Source organism: Amblyraja radiata, chromosome 26, assembly GCF_010909765.2.
Source record: "Amblyraja radiata isolate CabotCenter1 chromosome 26, sAmbRad1.1.pri, whole genome shotgun sequence".
NCBI lineage: Eukaryota > Metazoa > Chordata > Chondrichthyes > Rajiformes > Rajidae > Amblyraja > Amblyraja radiata.
In genome coordinates, this window is record NC_045981.1 from 27808114 (window position 1) to 27821842 (window position 13729).

The 13729-nt window shown below is 44.9% G+C and overlaps 1 protein-coding gene across 3 annotated transcripts in view; it reads left to right on the plus strand.

The window, feature by feature from the left end:
• Nucleotides 1-13729, plus strand: part of sdk2 (sidekick cell adhesion molecule 2) — a 659639-nt gene that overhangs the window by 387360 nt on the left and 258550 nt on the right. For all 3 annotated transcript variants that reach the window (XM_033044544.1, XM_033044545.1, XM_033044546.1), the window contains exon 5: nt 8008-8141. In XM_033044544.1, the coding sequence (XP_032900435.1) occupies nt 8008-8141 (134 nt within the window). The remainder of the gene's footprint in view (nt 1-8007; nt 8142-13729) is intronic.

Here is a 13729-nt window from a genome sequence, read left to right on the forward strand (position 1 = left end):
CAGTTCCTGCCGCTGATGTTGCCACCACCATGCTTCACTATAGGTAAGGTATTGGCCAGGTGATGAGCGGTGCCTGGTTTCCTCCAGACGTGACACTTGGCATTCAGGCCAAAGAGTTCAATCTTGGTTTCATCAGACCAGAGAATTGTGTTTCTCATGGTCTGAGAGTCCTTTAGGTGCCTTTTGGGAAACTCCAAGCAGGCTGTCATTTGCCTTTTAGTGAGGAGTGGCTTCTGCCTGGCCACTCTACCATAAAGGCCTGATTGGTGGAGTGCTGCAGATATAGTTGTCCTTCTGGAAGGTTCTCCCATCTCAACAGAGGAACTCTGGAGCTCTGTCAGAGTGACCATCGGGTTCTTGGTCACCTCCCTGACCAAGGCCCTTCTCCCCCGATTGCTCAATTTGGCTGAGCAGCCAGTTCTATGAAGAGTCCTGGTAGTTCCAAAGTTCTTCCATTTAAGAATGACGGAGGCCACTGTGTTCTTTGGGACCTGCAATGCTGCAGAAATTGTTTTAAACCCTTCCCCATATCTATGCCTCTTCACAATCCTGTTTCGGAGGTCTGCGGACAATTCCTTCATCTTCATGACTTTTGTTTTTGCTCTGACATGCACTGTCAACTGTGGGACCTTATATAGACAGGTGTGTGCCTTTCCAAATAATGTCCAATCAATTTAATTTACCACTGGTGGACTCCAATCAAGTTGTAGAAACATCTCAAGGATAATCAATGGAAACAGGATGAACCTAAGCTCAATTTTGAGTGTCATAGCAAAGGTGCTGAATGCTTATGCAAAAGTAATATTTCAGTTATTTCTTTTCATTTACTATGCAAAAATTTCTAAACACCTGTTTTAGCTTCTACATTCTGGGGTATTGTGTGTAGATTGATGATTAAAAAAAAAGGAATTTAATTTATATAAAAATAAGGCTGCAATGTAACAAAACGTGGAAAAGTGAAGGAGTCTGAATACCTTCTGAATGCACAGTACACTGTCCTTGAGACAATGTCACAGTGACACAATTAGCCTCCGGTGTAAATAGAATGTTTCATTTGAGAACTGCAGGACAAGGTTGTGTGAGAAGGGGGCTGGAGCGATGACTTCTAAATCCAACACAGTTTGTCCTACATTCGTTGGCTGGATGTTTCTCACAAGTTCTTCACAGTTTGAAATGATAAATTGAATGAATGAAGGATTGATTGATTGAAAGTTACAACATGGAAACAGGCCCTTCGGCCCACCAGGTCCGCACCGACCATCAACCTCCTTTTCATGTTATCCCCCTTTCTCACCCATTTCTTACACACTCGGGGCAATTTACAGAGGCCAAATAACCTGCTGAACCTACACGTCTTTGGGATGCGGAAGGAAACCGGAGTACCCGGAAGAAATTCACAGGGAGAACGTGCAAATTCCACACAGAAAGCACCCGAGATCAGGATCGAGCCGAGGTCTCTGGCGCTGCACCAACTGTGCCTTACATTTATGTAATTCATTTATATGCACTGCTTTCACTTCTTCGACAGGCAAGTGTGAATTGTATCTTGTTACTAGTGACAGGATTAACTCATGTTTTCCCGTATGTTTTGGTCTTCCCCGAGGACCTGGTTGTTGGCATCATGTCCATGTGGGCCCATTCAGTAGAAACTTGTCATTTTTTCCACTGTCAGCCTCTCTTCCAATGTCCCCTTGAGATCTGGCTGAGCTACGTTCAGTTGTGTTCTGAGCCCTCCGAGCATTAGTGATTCAGCAGGGCTAGGACCTGCTCTGGAATGTGCTGTCACTGTAGTTTAACAAAAAGGTTTGATGTGAGCTTCCTCTATAGTATTTGTTTCTTCAATGCTGCTTTGACAGTTCTCACTGATTTCTCAGCTGTAACATTCGATGCTGGATATAACAAATAAACTGATTTTGTTATCTTAGACTTGTTCTCATGGTAAGCCATATCTTGAGAAAATAGAGCCCAATTTTGTGATAGTATCTTCCAGTGTAGTACTGGATCCAGAATACTTCACCTCCATCTATTTCCACTGTTAAAAAGATATAAATACCCCTCTTGCAACAATCGACATAACCTTCAACATAACGTCTCCGAGCTAAGTATAAGATCTGCCCAGTCAGATTGATGAGACTTTTGCACTACTAAATTAAATTCTTAAAAACTCTATGTTAATTTGAGCATAATAGTTCTCCCCCTTTGTCAGTGTATGTGATGCAAACCTAATTAGTTGCTGTTGACCATCATCTAATTGAGACTGAATTCATCTCCCAATCTATAATTTGGAACACCAGACTCAAATTTGAACATGTATGTTGCATTATAGTGAGGTAACGAAGACTCACTTCACAAATTTCTCTGCAATAACCTGTACACCTCTTGCTGCTCTTTGCCCAGACTTTGCTCTTCACCTTTCGTCAGCAAATAATGTACAGATGTTGTCAGTACTGTTGCAACATCTGGCAAACATCTATTGTATTAATTCTTTTTTTTTCAGTTCTCCCTACTTTCACAATTGTTTCTACTTTTTCAATAACTGTTTGCAATCCAGCTTTGTTTAGCCCAAGATACACTATTACTATCTGTAGGAATGCACAGTTCTTTTGAGCTTCCTGTTGTGTTCATATGGTGCCAAATCTTCTTAATTGCCAAGCTAATGATCAGTGTGGCATGCAAGATCTCCAGTGATGATTTAAGACCAAACAACACCCACCATCCCATCTCCACAATTTCAAAGCAGTATCTAAATGGTAATAAAGTATTGCTGCCCTCTCTTCTATCTGTACATACAATTAATTCAAGAAAAAATGTCTGATATTATGAAACGACTAGACTAAGTCACACGGCAGGCCTGGTCCCCCAACGCAACCCATTCCCCAACGCAATATTCCACCACTCACCCATAGCCCCTAACTGCGCAAGTGCGGCTCATTTCCCTACATCCCCGAGCACTCCCGCCCCCTCCTCTTCATGTGTGGGAGGGGAGGAGGGGAGGGAAGTGGGGTGTGTGGGGTGGGTGGGGAGGAGGGATGGTGTGGACAGGGAGCTGTAGGAGATGGGGAGGGGGGTGTGGGGGAGGGGGTGTGTTGCGGGGATGTGTGTGGTGGGGGTGTGTATGCGGATGGGAGGGGTGTGGGGGGGGAGGAAGGATGTGGGAGGGGGGTGTGGGGAGGGTGTGTGTGTGGGAGGAGGGTGTGTGTGGGCAGGGGGGGGCAAAGATCTTAGAGCAGAGCAAGATGGGTTACTCTCACGCAAACGTGTAGTACGCTCATGGGCAGATTCATGGGTGATTATAGGACCCATTTTAGCAACCAGCCCCCGCCATCTTGTTCCGCCATCTTGCTTTGTTTTCGCAGCGGGGAGAGGAAGTGTGGGGCCCGGGGCAGCGGGAGAGGGAGTGAGCGGCCCGGGTAGAGGGGGTGCGCGGCCCGGGGCAGCGGGGAGAGGGGCATAGGAGGGGGGGAGACATTGTAGTGTGGGGGCAGGCGAGGGAGTGCCGGGGGGGGGGGGGGGGGAGAGTTGAGGGGTGGGATAAGGCCTAATGTGTGTGAAGTTGCGGGGAGGTTTACAATGTTTCTTATTTAATATCCCTTGTCTAGTCTGAAATAAAGTTCATTATTGGATCAGAAGAAATATAATTGTGTGTGTTATATGATTATATACATTTATATCACATTCATGTATGTGTGTTTATAAACATTTTATTCTTTAACAAGAATTAACAGAATTATGAACTAACAGAATTATGAATCTAACCCTATATCACACACAAAAACTTCCCCCGCAATGTCAATTACCCTGCGAGTCGGGTCGAGTCGGGTCGGGTCAGGTAGGTTCCAGTTACTACAAAATCAACTCAAACACTGCTTGTGAGCCATTTAAAAATAAATGATTTAAAAAACCTTAAAAAAGACAATTACCAAAGTCAAATTTTGAACTGACAGAATTATGAATCTAACCCTATATCACACACACAAACTGTTGCCCCGCAACATTGATTACACTGCGAGTCGGGTCGGGTCAGGTAGGCTCCGGTTACTAAACTGGGCGGTGAAAAATGCCCAGGATCCCCTCCGTAGCGTACTACACGTCAGCCCATTGTATTTCGCAGGAGTGGCCTATCTTGCTCTGCTCTAAGATCTTTGGGGGGTGGGGGGGTGTGTAGGCGGTTGGTGTGGGCGAGGGGTGTGTGTGTGGGAGGGGTTGTGGGGGGGAGGGGTTGTGGGGGGAGGGGTGGGGGAGTGGGGGAGGGGTGTGGGAGGGCGGGCGGGGGCATGTGCAGGCGGAGGGGTTGTGGGGGGGAGTGGGGGGTTGTGCGGGGGAGGGGGGGAGCTAGCGAGGGGGACCAGAGGGGTAGTGGCTGAAATTGGCGGTGCGATGGGGACTCACAGCGGGCGCTGGTCATTCTCCTCCACCGGAATCAGAGTCTCCACTTTCCGTTTGGCGACATCGGCGACTCCCGGCTGGGCTGGGTCTCCGACTCTGAGCTGGGCTGGGCTGGGTCTGCCACGCTGGGCTGGGCTGGGTCTCCTACGCTGGGCTGGGCTGGGTCGGGTCTCAGGTGCTAGGCTGCTGCTTGGGGCTGGGCTGCTGCTTGGGGCTGGGCTGCTGCTTGGGGCTGGGCTGCTGCTTGGGGCTGGGCTGCTGCTTGGGGCGGGGCTTCTTCAGGTCCCTCCGAAAGTCCGGTTGGAAACCACCGCCGGTCACCCTCAGTTCCAGTAAAAATGCGATGGTGCAGGAAGGGGCGGACCGTCCCGGAGAGTGACAGGGGAAGAGACTAATCTGCGCGGCACTGACTGGCAGGAGAAGAGATCGATCTGCGCAAGCGCGGTTTTTAAGATTTTTAAACCTCGCTAACTTTTACGACATTCAACCGATCGGAACAAAACTTTGTGCACTCGCAGCACAGGAGAACAGTGAGTGAACTGGCGGAAAATCATAGCACTATTGCGAACCGTTTTTGCGCAAATAGAAAGACCGCCAAACCGGAAGATAACAAGATCAGTGTTTTAGTTATGTATAGATAGATAGATATCCAGTGATTGGAATGAATACATTTAAACTTTAATATTAAATTGCATTTTGTTAATATTCACAATTATTAGATAAAGACATGGTATAACTAGAATCCAGTTTGTATTTTGACACATGATGTTTAATGGTTTCCAACAAACTGAATTTTTAAAAAGACAGTCAAATTCTGGGCAAATTTAATTTTTGCAAAGATGAGCCAAGATTGTCACATCTTATCAGAAGGGCACTGTGCAATGAGAAAAGAGATGCATTATCCCAAATATTCACTCACACTATATAACCACCGCCACACTAAAGACACTCACCCCATATAATCACTGCTACCCATATACACTCACCATATTACCACGGGCACACTATATACACTCGCCCAATATAACCACGACCACACTGAAAACACTCGCCCATATAACCACTGCTACCCTATATAATATACTGCCACACTACATACACTCACTCCCATAGACTAGACACTCAACCCCACACACTACACACACTCACCCCCACACACTACACACACTCACCCCCACACTACACACTCACCCCCACACACTACACACACTCACCCCCACACACTACACACACTCACCCCCACACACTACACACACTATATATACACTCACCCCCACACTACACACACTCACCCCCACACTACACACACTCACCCCCACACACTCACCCCCACACAGTGGGACTCTACTCCCGAGACCAGTACAGAGAAACCTGCAACACTGACGTGACATGAAAGATGTACTCGTGCCATTGGCCACACTTGAAGTTCTTTATTTACTTCTCCCTGTTTAGCTTAATTCTCTTGCGTCTGCTTTCCATAATCCCACAGCACTGACAGCAGGAGGGACCACATTTTGTGCACAGAATTAGTATCGGACTTGAGTAAACTGCGTGACATTAGACTACTGCTGTCACCACGTGAGTCTCATTTCATGCAGCGCTGGTGGATCTGGTGAATACAAAGTAAATATTTTACACGTAGTTTAAGAAACGAATCCCCCAATGTCAGAGGGAAAAAGATAGGTAGCATTAGTTGCACTTTCTAAACTGGACTGTTTATATCATTTATGAAAACTGCAGATATAATTTAATGCTAAATTTGCTCAGATGAGCCTCATTGTCTGATTTTGAACTCTATCAGAGCACTTGTTTATTGTAATCACAGCACGTTGCTGCAGTTCTCTGTGGAGCCTGCTTCTGCTGATCTTAAATGGGCAATTAAAGATTATTAAATTGATGTATTAATGGTAATTAGTTCCCATAATCACCCACCATCACCTGCCCACCATCCACTCCAAACTCAACATCTCGCATAAAGCTTTTCAAATGCAAAAGAACACTTATCACATCAAAATAATTTTACATTTCTGTTAACCATTTAGAGGAGCTATTTCATCACATTTAATGATTGACCCCAGCTACTTTGTTAAGGTCATGGACTTTAATTTCATTTACTGCATAATTCTAGAGATGTCTAGAAAATGGACAGGATAGCTCTATACAATAGTGCTACTGAGGGAATAGTGAGGTGTGTGTGTGTGTGTGTGTGTGTGTGTGTGTGTGTGTGTGTGTGTGTGTGTGTGTGTGTGTGTGTGTGTGTGTGTGTGTGTGTGTGTGTGTGTGTGTGTGTGTGTGTGTGTGTGTGTGTGTGTGTGTGTGTGTGTGTGTGTGTGTGTGTCGCGGGGGCGACATTGGAAATGTTTCTAATGTCTTCCCATTTCAAGGATTTATCTGATACAATATCTTTGTAAGTGAGGTGCAATTTGAAAGGTGAATAGGAATCTACATATTACTCAATTTCGTTTCTTCGAGTAAAATAAAATTAGCATGAATTTAATGCTAAATTTGCTCAGATGAGCCTCATTGTCTGATTTTGAACTCCATCAGAGCATTTACGTCTAGATTTACATCTAAAATGCAGAATTAGTTCAAAAAGTAGCTATAACTTTATTGAATCTGCAAAATAATTGACCAAGTGTTTCAAAATTAGCTTCTCATTTGGGCTTCACTATGGTCTGGTACCGACACACGAACCAACGTTATAGAATGAATCAACTGGGCATGTTGCTTCATTTAATTGAAAGTCTCTACCCTTGGACACTAAGCCATCTCTGCTGTCTACTTCAGTGGAAATAAAGTGAAAGAAAAAAAAATGAGGACCATAACAGTCAGCCATCTATGCCGTTGATGTATTACAGTTCCCGAGCCTCTAACACTAAAGGCAACAGGGAGACTCACTTCTTCATGAAGATATAGATAGTCTTGTCGCATCACCTCATTTATCTTGTGTACAGAAGCTGTGTGCAGCCAATCCTCGCCTGACTGGAATGACAAGTCTGCATGATAAATACATCACTGAAATAATATGTCTTGGTGCAAGATGAAATGCTTCTTTAATAATCTAACTCTCAATGCTGAGCCTGTCATGTCGCAAACCAGTTTTCAAGTGAATAGGACAAGGTGACGTTTATTAGATAACTAATTACGTTTTGGATCAAATGTTTTTCTTCAGTATTTTACTTCAACTCTGCTAAGAGGTTGAGTGTACAATTATACAAGTCTTGGAAATTTGTCCATAATCTTTGCAGTTTGGAGAAATTCTGATGCAAAATGTAAACACTGGTATCGTAGTTAGATACTGAACATTCAACTGCCTGGCAGATTAACCAAAAGAGGTTTTATAGTAAAGTTGTTGAAAAGATTTTTAGCTGCATCATCTTTGATTCCTCATTGCTGCCAGACGCAAACCAAATTTTTATCTCAAAATGGAACTCAGTTTCACTTGCAGTTACCAGAAACCTTGTTGGAGGTTGTGGATCACAGCATCGGGTGTAAAATGTGCGATTTCCACAGGGTTTAGATGTTTGGACTCTAGATACGCAGAGCACATTGTTCCCTTGAAGAGAACTCGGGCAGACCACACAATATGCTGGCCTCATTGTTCACACCTTGTCCCAACAGAGCTATTACCCTGGAGAATACACTTGTCATCCTGTCGACAGTCGCTCCAGACACGGGGAGGTACTACGTGCAGGCAGTGAACGACAGGAACGGAGAAAACAAAACCAGCCAGCCTATCAGCTTGACAGTCGAGAGTAAGTACACCAGACTCCACCACTAGGTTCAGTCTGGTAAACTTTCATTAATAAGTGAAACAATGAAACATGAAAAAAAAACAAAGTGCTGGAGTAACTCAGCAAGTCAGGCAGCATCTCCTAAGAACATGGATAAGTGACGTTTTGGGTTTGGACCCTTCTTCAGACATACGACAAGTGAACAGGTGAAAGAGAGGTTCCAAACCCGCACTAAGCACATTCTAAAACCATACTATTCTGTGCAGAAACTGAATCGAGAATTATGTAATTCCATCAGTTGTAATCATTGGCTAGTTAATGTATAAGATCATACCATCACTTATTATGTTTTAAAAAAGAATGTCAAATGACTCTGACTGCAATATTTTCCAACTAAACTAAGATTTATGGTATCGACCTGCTATTATCAGTGATGTTCATTATTATGGCCAAATGGATCTGTTTGCTTGAACTATGTAAACAAGACATTCTCAGAGCATGAATTAAAAATTGAATTCTACTCCATTAATATCTGCTAACATGATGTGGACACTAGGAACTGCAGATGCTGGAATCTTGCGTAGAATACAAAATGCTGGGGTAACAGGCAGCATCTCTGACGAACACGGATAGGCATGGTTTTGGGTCAGGACTCTTCTTCAGTTTAAAGAAGTGTCCCGACCCAAAAGGTAATCTATCCATGTTCTTCAGAGATGCCTGACCCACTGAGTTACTCCACCACTGTGTTCCTACCAATATGATGCTTTATACATTAGCAATACAGGATTTACAGAATGTCTACAAGGGAAGGTCCTTGATCCCTTAATTATTTTGTTTAAATTGTTGTCTGGGTCAGAGGATTGATAATTTAAGTGAAACTTCTGTTTGCCCCAAACACAAAGTGTTTTCTTGTTCGTCTTCTTACTACAGCAAATGGATTCACACATCCACCAGTGGAACAGAATACTCCTAATAATGGTAGATTCTCTATAAATCAATAACTAGTGGACTAAGGCATTTCAGAATCCCGAGCTACTTGGACCACAGTAGTCAGCTGTCACCATTAAGTGGTAGGCGAGAAGCAGGAGCTTAGCAACAGCCCAACAATCACTGACAACAAGTAATCATTTGTCCACACACAAGAGCTTAACTCCACAGATGAAATATCAAATGATTATTGCCAGCTCGAATTGAGACATTTACTGCAAATGTAAACTTTTTTTCCCCCAACAATTCAACATTTTCTTGTATTCAAACTTAAAGTGGTTTACAAACTGGTGCAGATGGAACTTTAATGGAGACACAAAGAAGTGCAGATCTTGAGCAAAACATAAAGTGTTGGAGCAACTCAGCGGGTCAGGCAGCATCAGTGAAGGAAATAGACAGGGGCGTTTCAGGTTTGGACTCTTCATCAGGGTATTTACAGGATTATAAAATATCAGCCATTATTTTACCTCGGTATACGTCTTAACAATGTTGGACAGATTAATTATTGGTTTATTAATTAACAACTCATTAATTGGTTTCAGTAACCACAACAATTTTTTTGATTCTTCCCATGACCAGACAGTAGTTGTGTTCTCCATATTTATTTCCCAGTGTTAAGGTCTACTTATTAGGAGTTTGAGCAGGAGAGATGTTAGTATCAAATAGAACAAACTGACATTCATGTGTTGGAATCCCTTCTACACAGGCGGTGCTTGGTTTGCCACCTTCATGCGTAATTTTACTTCGGAGTCACGTGAGTGACTACGTGAAGAACCCCGCCAGGACGCATTCGTGTCATATCGCTACACGCATTGCAACGAGTCACAGCAGGGGGAACGACGTTCCCCTAGCGGCAAAATTTGAAAGCCGGGAACAGCAGGTAAGAAGACTCTGCGTTCCTTCCACTTACCTTTTAGGTGGAGACATGGACCGGATCCATGAAGGCTGCGGGAAAGCTGGCGGGGGAGGACCGCGGAGTTGCGGGCAGCCGGCACCAGCAGCAAACGGCACGCTGATCTCCCATAATGGGAACAGCTGTGCCCGACTTTCGCTCCCGACTTCGCTCCCGCGCCGGCCTCGGCCGGTCGGGAGAGGTAAGCAACTAACAGAGTCGTTGACTCCGAGGAGTCCGACTCTGAATAGCCGCGAGCGACCAGTGCCCGTGTGCATGGGGGTCGGTTTGACCGGCTGCAGGAGATACTAAGCAGCCGCGAGCGACCAGTGCCCGTGAGCACCGGGGTCGGTTGGAGCGGCTGCAGCATGACGAGCAGCCGTGAGCGGCCAGTGCCCGTGAGCACCGGGGTCGGTTGTAGCGGCTGCAGCATGCAGGATAAAGAGCAGCCGGGAGCGGCCAGTGCCCGAGAGCATTGGAGCCGGTTGGACCGGCTGCAGGAGCAGTACCCCTTGTGGGACTGCAGAGTGGAAATACTCCAAAGTGGCAAAGCCACAGTGGGCAACTAATAAGCCCCACAGCAGTACCCCTGGTGGGGCTGCACAGAGTTTCTCACTCATCAGAGGGGAACACCGAGAGTCAATCCTGGGCTGACTGCAGGAGCTGGAACAGGAGCAGCTTCAGGAGCAGCCGTGACGGCCAGTGCCCGTGAGCATTGGAGCCGGATGGAGCGGCTGCAGGAACTGGAGCAGGAGCAGCCTCAGGAGTAACGGCTTCAGGAGCAGCCGCGATGGCCAGTGACCATGTGCATTGGAGCCGGTTGGGTGCCCGAGAGCATCGGGACCAGCTGGAGCGGCTGTTGGAGCAGGTAACCATATAACCATATAACCATATAACAATTACAGCACGGAAACAGGCCATCTTGGCCCTACAAGTCCGTGCCGAACAACTTTTTTCCCTTAGTCCCACCTGCCTGCACTCATACCATAACCCTCCATTCCCTTCTCATCCATATGCCTATCCAATTTATTTTTAAATGATACCAACGAACCTGCCGCCACCACTTCCACTGGAAGCTCATTCCACACCGCTACCACTCTCTGAGTAAAGAATTTCTCCCTCATGTTACCCCTAAACTTCTGTCCCTTAATTCTGAAGTCATGTCCTCTTGTTTGAATCTTCCCTATTCTCAAAGGGAAAAGCTTGATCACATCAACTCTGTCTATCCCTCTCATCATTTTAAAGACCTCTATCAAGTCCCCCCTTAACCTTCTGCGCTCCAGAGAATAAAGACCTAACTTATTCAACCTATCTCTGTAACTTAGTTGTTGAAACCCAGGCAACATTCTAGTAAATCTCCTCTGTACTCTCTCTATTTTGTTGACATCCTTCCTATAATTGGGCGACCAAAATGGCAGCTTCATGAGATGGAGACTAGTCACAGAGGGGCAGCTAGTAAGTCCCACAGCAGTACCTCTTGTAGGGCTGCACAGTGTTCTCCCTCATCAGAGGGGAGTATAGGGGGTCAATTCTGGGCTGCACTTGAACAGGGGAGCAGAACATACCCCTAGTACACTTAGGGTGCAGAAAACCTATTGGGAAAACACTTACCATCAGGGAACTGCAAAACCTGAATGTTCCCAGTATCAACCAAAACATGGTAGGACAGGGAATTGAAACGAAAGAAAGTTCTAAGTCCTAACAGCGGGACGGGATCAGTCGCACTATAAACAAAAGACATGACACTAGATCACCAGGATGCACTGGCCTTATATGCTAACCTGGAACCTCCCAACCTCCAATATTAAAGTTTGGAGGCATCTTATCTTAACAGGGAAAGAACTTCACATAGAGGGAACTCTGGGGCACATTAAGGAACGTCTTAAAAACTACTTCCTGAGAAATGTGCTACCCTCATCAGACACCGGCACCTCAATGACCACGGAGGATGCCAAAATAGTAACGAACCTACTAATAGTAACCAGGGAGGTTGGTGGGAGATAACAGATCTATCTGTATGCATAGAATTATTTCTACCGACACTTAAATTTCAGAAGTATAGGGGTATACCTTAGAATTATTCATTCCATTATCCTCCAGTTCAGCATGTACCGAACTGAATGTTCATGCTTACAGGGAAAGAATCAACTAAAGCGCATACTGAACTACAGTGCCCATATATTATAGGAGTTATGGAGGACATCCAACACGTATCACAGGAATTTGTGTCCTAAATATCCTTATCATAATTTAGAGGTGGTTGCCACTTCATCTTAGATTGACTAATTAGAATACTTCGTACTTTATATTCATTACAGATGGGAACCTTTGGTGCAACTAAGATATTGATCCTAGGGTACTACATGGCAAGCATGGTATTAAAATATGCTTGCTATATATAGTACTCATTGGAGGTGCCCACAGATGTATTTAACACAACAGATCGTCTGCGGTCCACCGTTAACATAGTTCACTTGGCAGTGACTTTGCCGTAAGAAAGGGTACAGCCTTTATGGAGGCTTGCAGGGAACTAAACCATCCATCAGACTGGTAGTAGAATAATTAGCATTAGGGGCTGTGTGACAGCCACATGTTATCGGACCTTTACATAATCATAGTACTGAGCGTAACACGCGTCACTCAATAAATTATGGGGGGGGGTCATTCTGACAGACTAATGAAGCAACCAACAGAGGCCATATGGTACAAAAATGGTGGAACATACATTAGGCATTGTTCCTAACCAAACACAGTTATGTGTCTATGGAACCACATACTGATGGGCCTTGGATTGGGATGCTACTAATTCCATCTCCAGCTGTGGGGGAGATGGAATGCTCAGGAGGCATCACTACTAACGTTGGGCATATATACCTGGGGAAGTGAGTGCTAGTCATGGCTTTAAGTCACATTGTTTTGGGTTATTTCACCAGTATGTTAGTCTACAAATTGACAACACCACCGGGGTAGCATATGTCAACCATATGGGTAGAAACATATCGACACCATGTGACTATCTGGCCAACACTATTTGTGAATTGAATTGAATCCTTTATTGTCATTCAGACCTTTCGGTCTGAACGAAATGTTGTTGCCTGCAGCCATACATGTAATAATAACAACACACAATAAACACAAACTAACATCCACCACAGTGAGTTCACCAAACACCTCCTCACTGTGATGGAGGCAAAAGTCTTAGAGTTACTGTCTCTATTAATCTGGATTAATAGCGTATCCAGATAGAGATTTGGATATCAGCTTCCAACTACCAGGGAAACTGAATTTAGTGGCAGACAACAGGTCACGCTAAGTCTAAAAACACTGTATGGATGTTGGATAAAATATGTATTGCTGGAACAGCCGATATGGAACACCAGATAACGACCTATTCACATCCATGCTCTTACCAGTTATCAAATTATGTTCTTGGGAGCCAGAACCTGGGGCAGTGGTTCAGATGTATCTTCGCTGATTGGGGGATCATTTATGCATCCCTCCCTTTGCCTCATCAGTCGGGTATTTAGGAAGAAACAATAGACTCCACGTCTCGAATTTTGATAATACCTGATTGCCCTACGCAACCATGGGTTCCCGCAACAAGGGGAGTTACCCGTCACTATTATATATTAACCTATTTATTTTAGAGTTGAAAGTACCTCTTCTACACCTGGGACTGACGGACCGAATGCGGAATTATTTCAGCGGGTCACAGACAGTCCACCCAAAC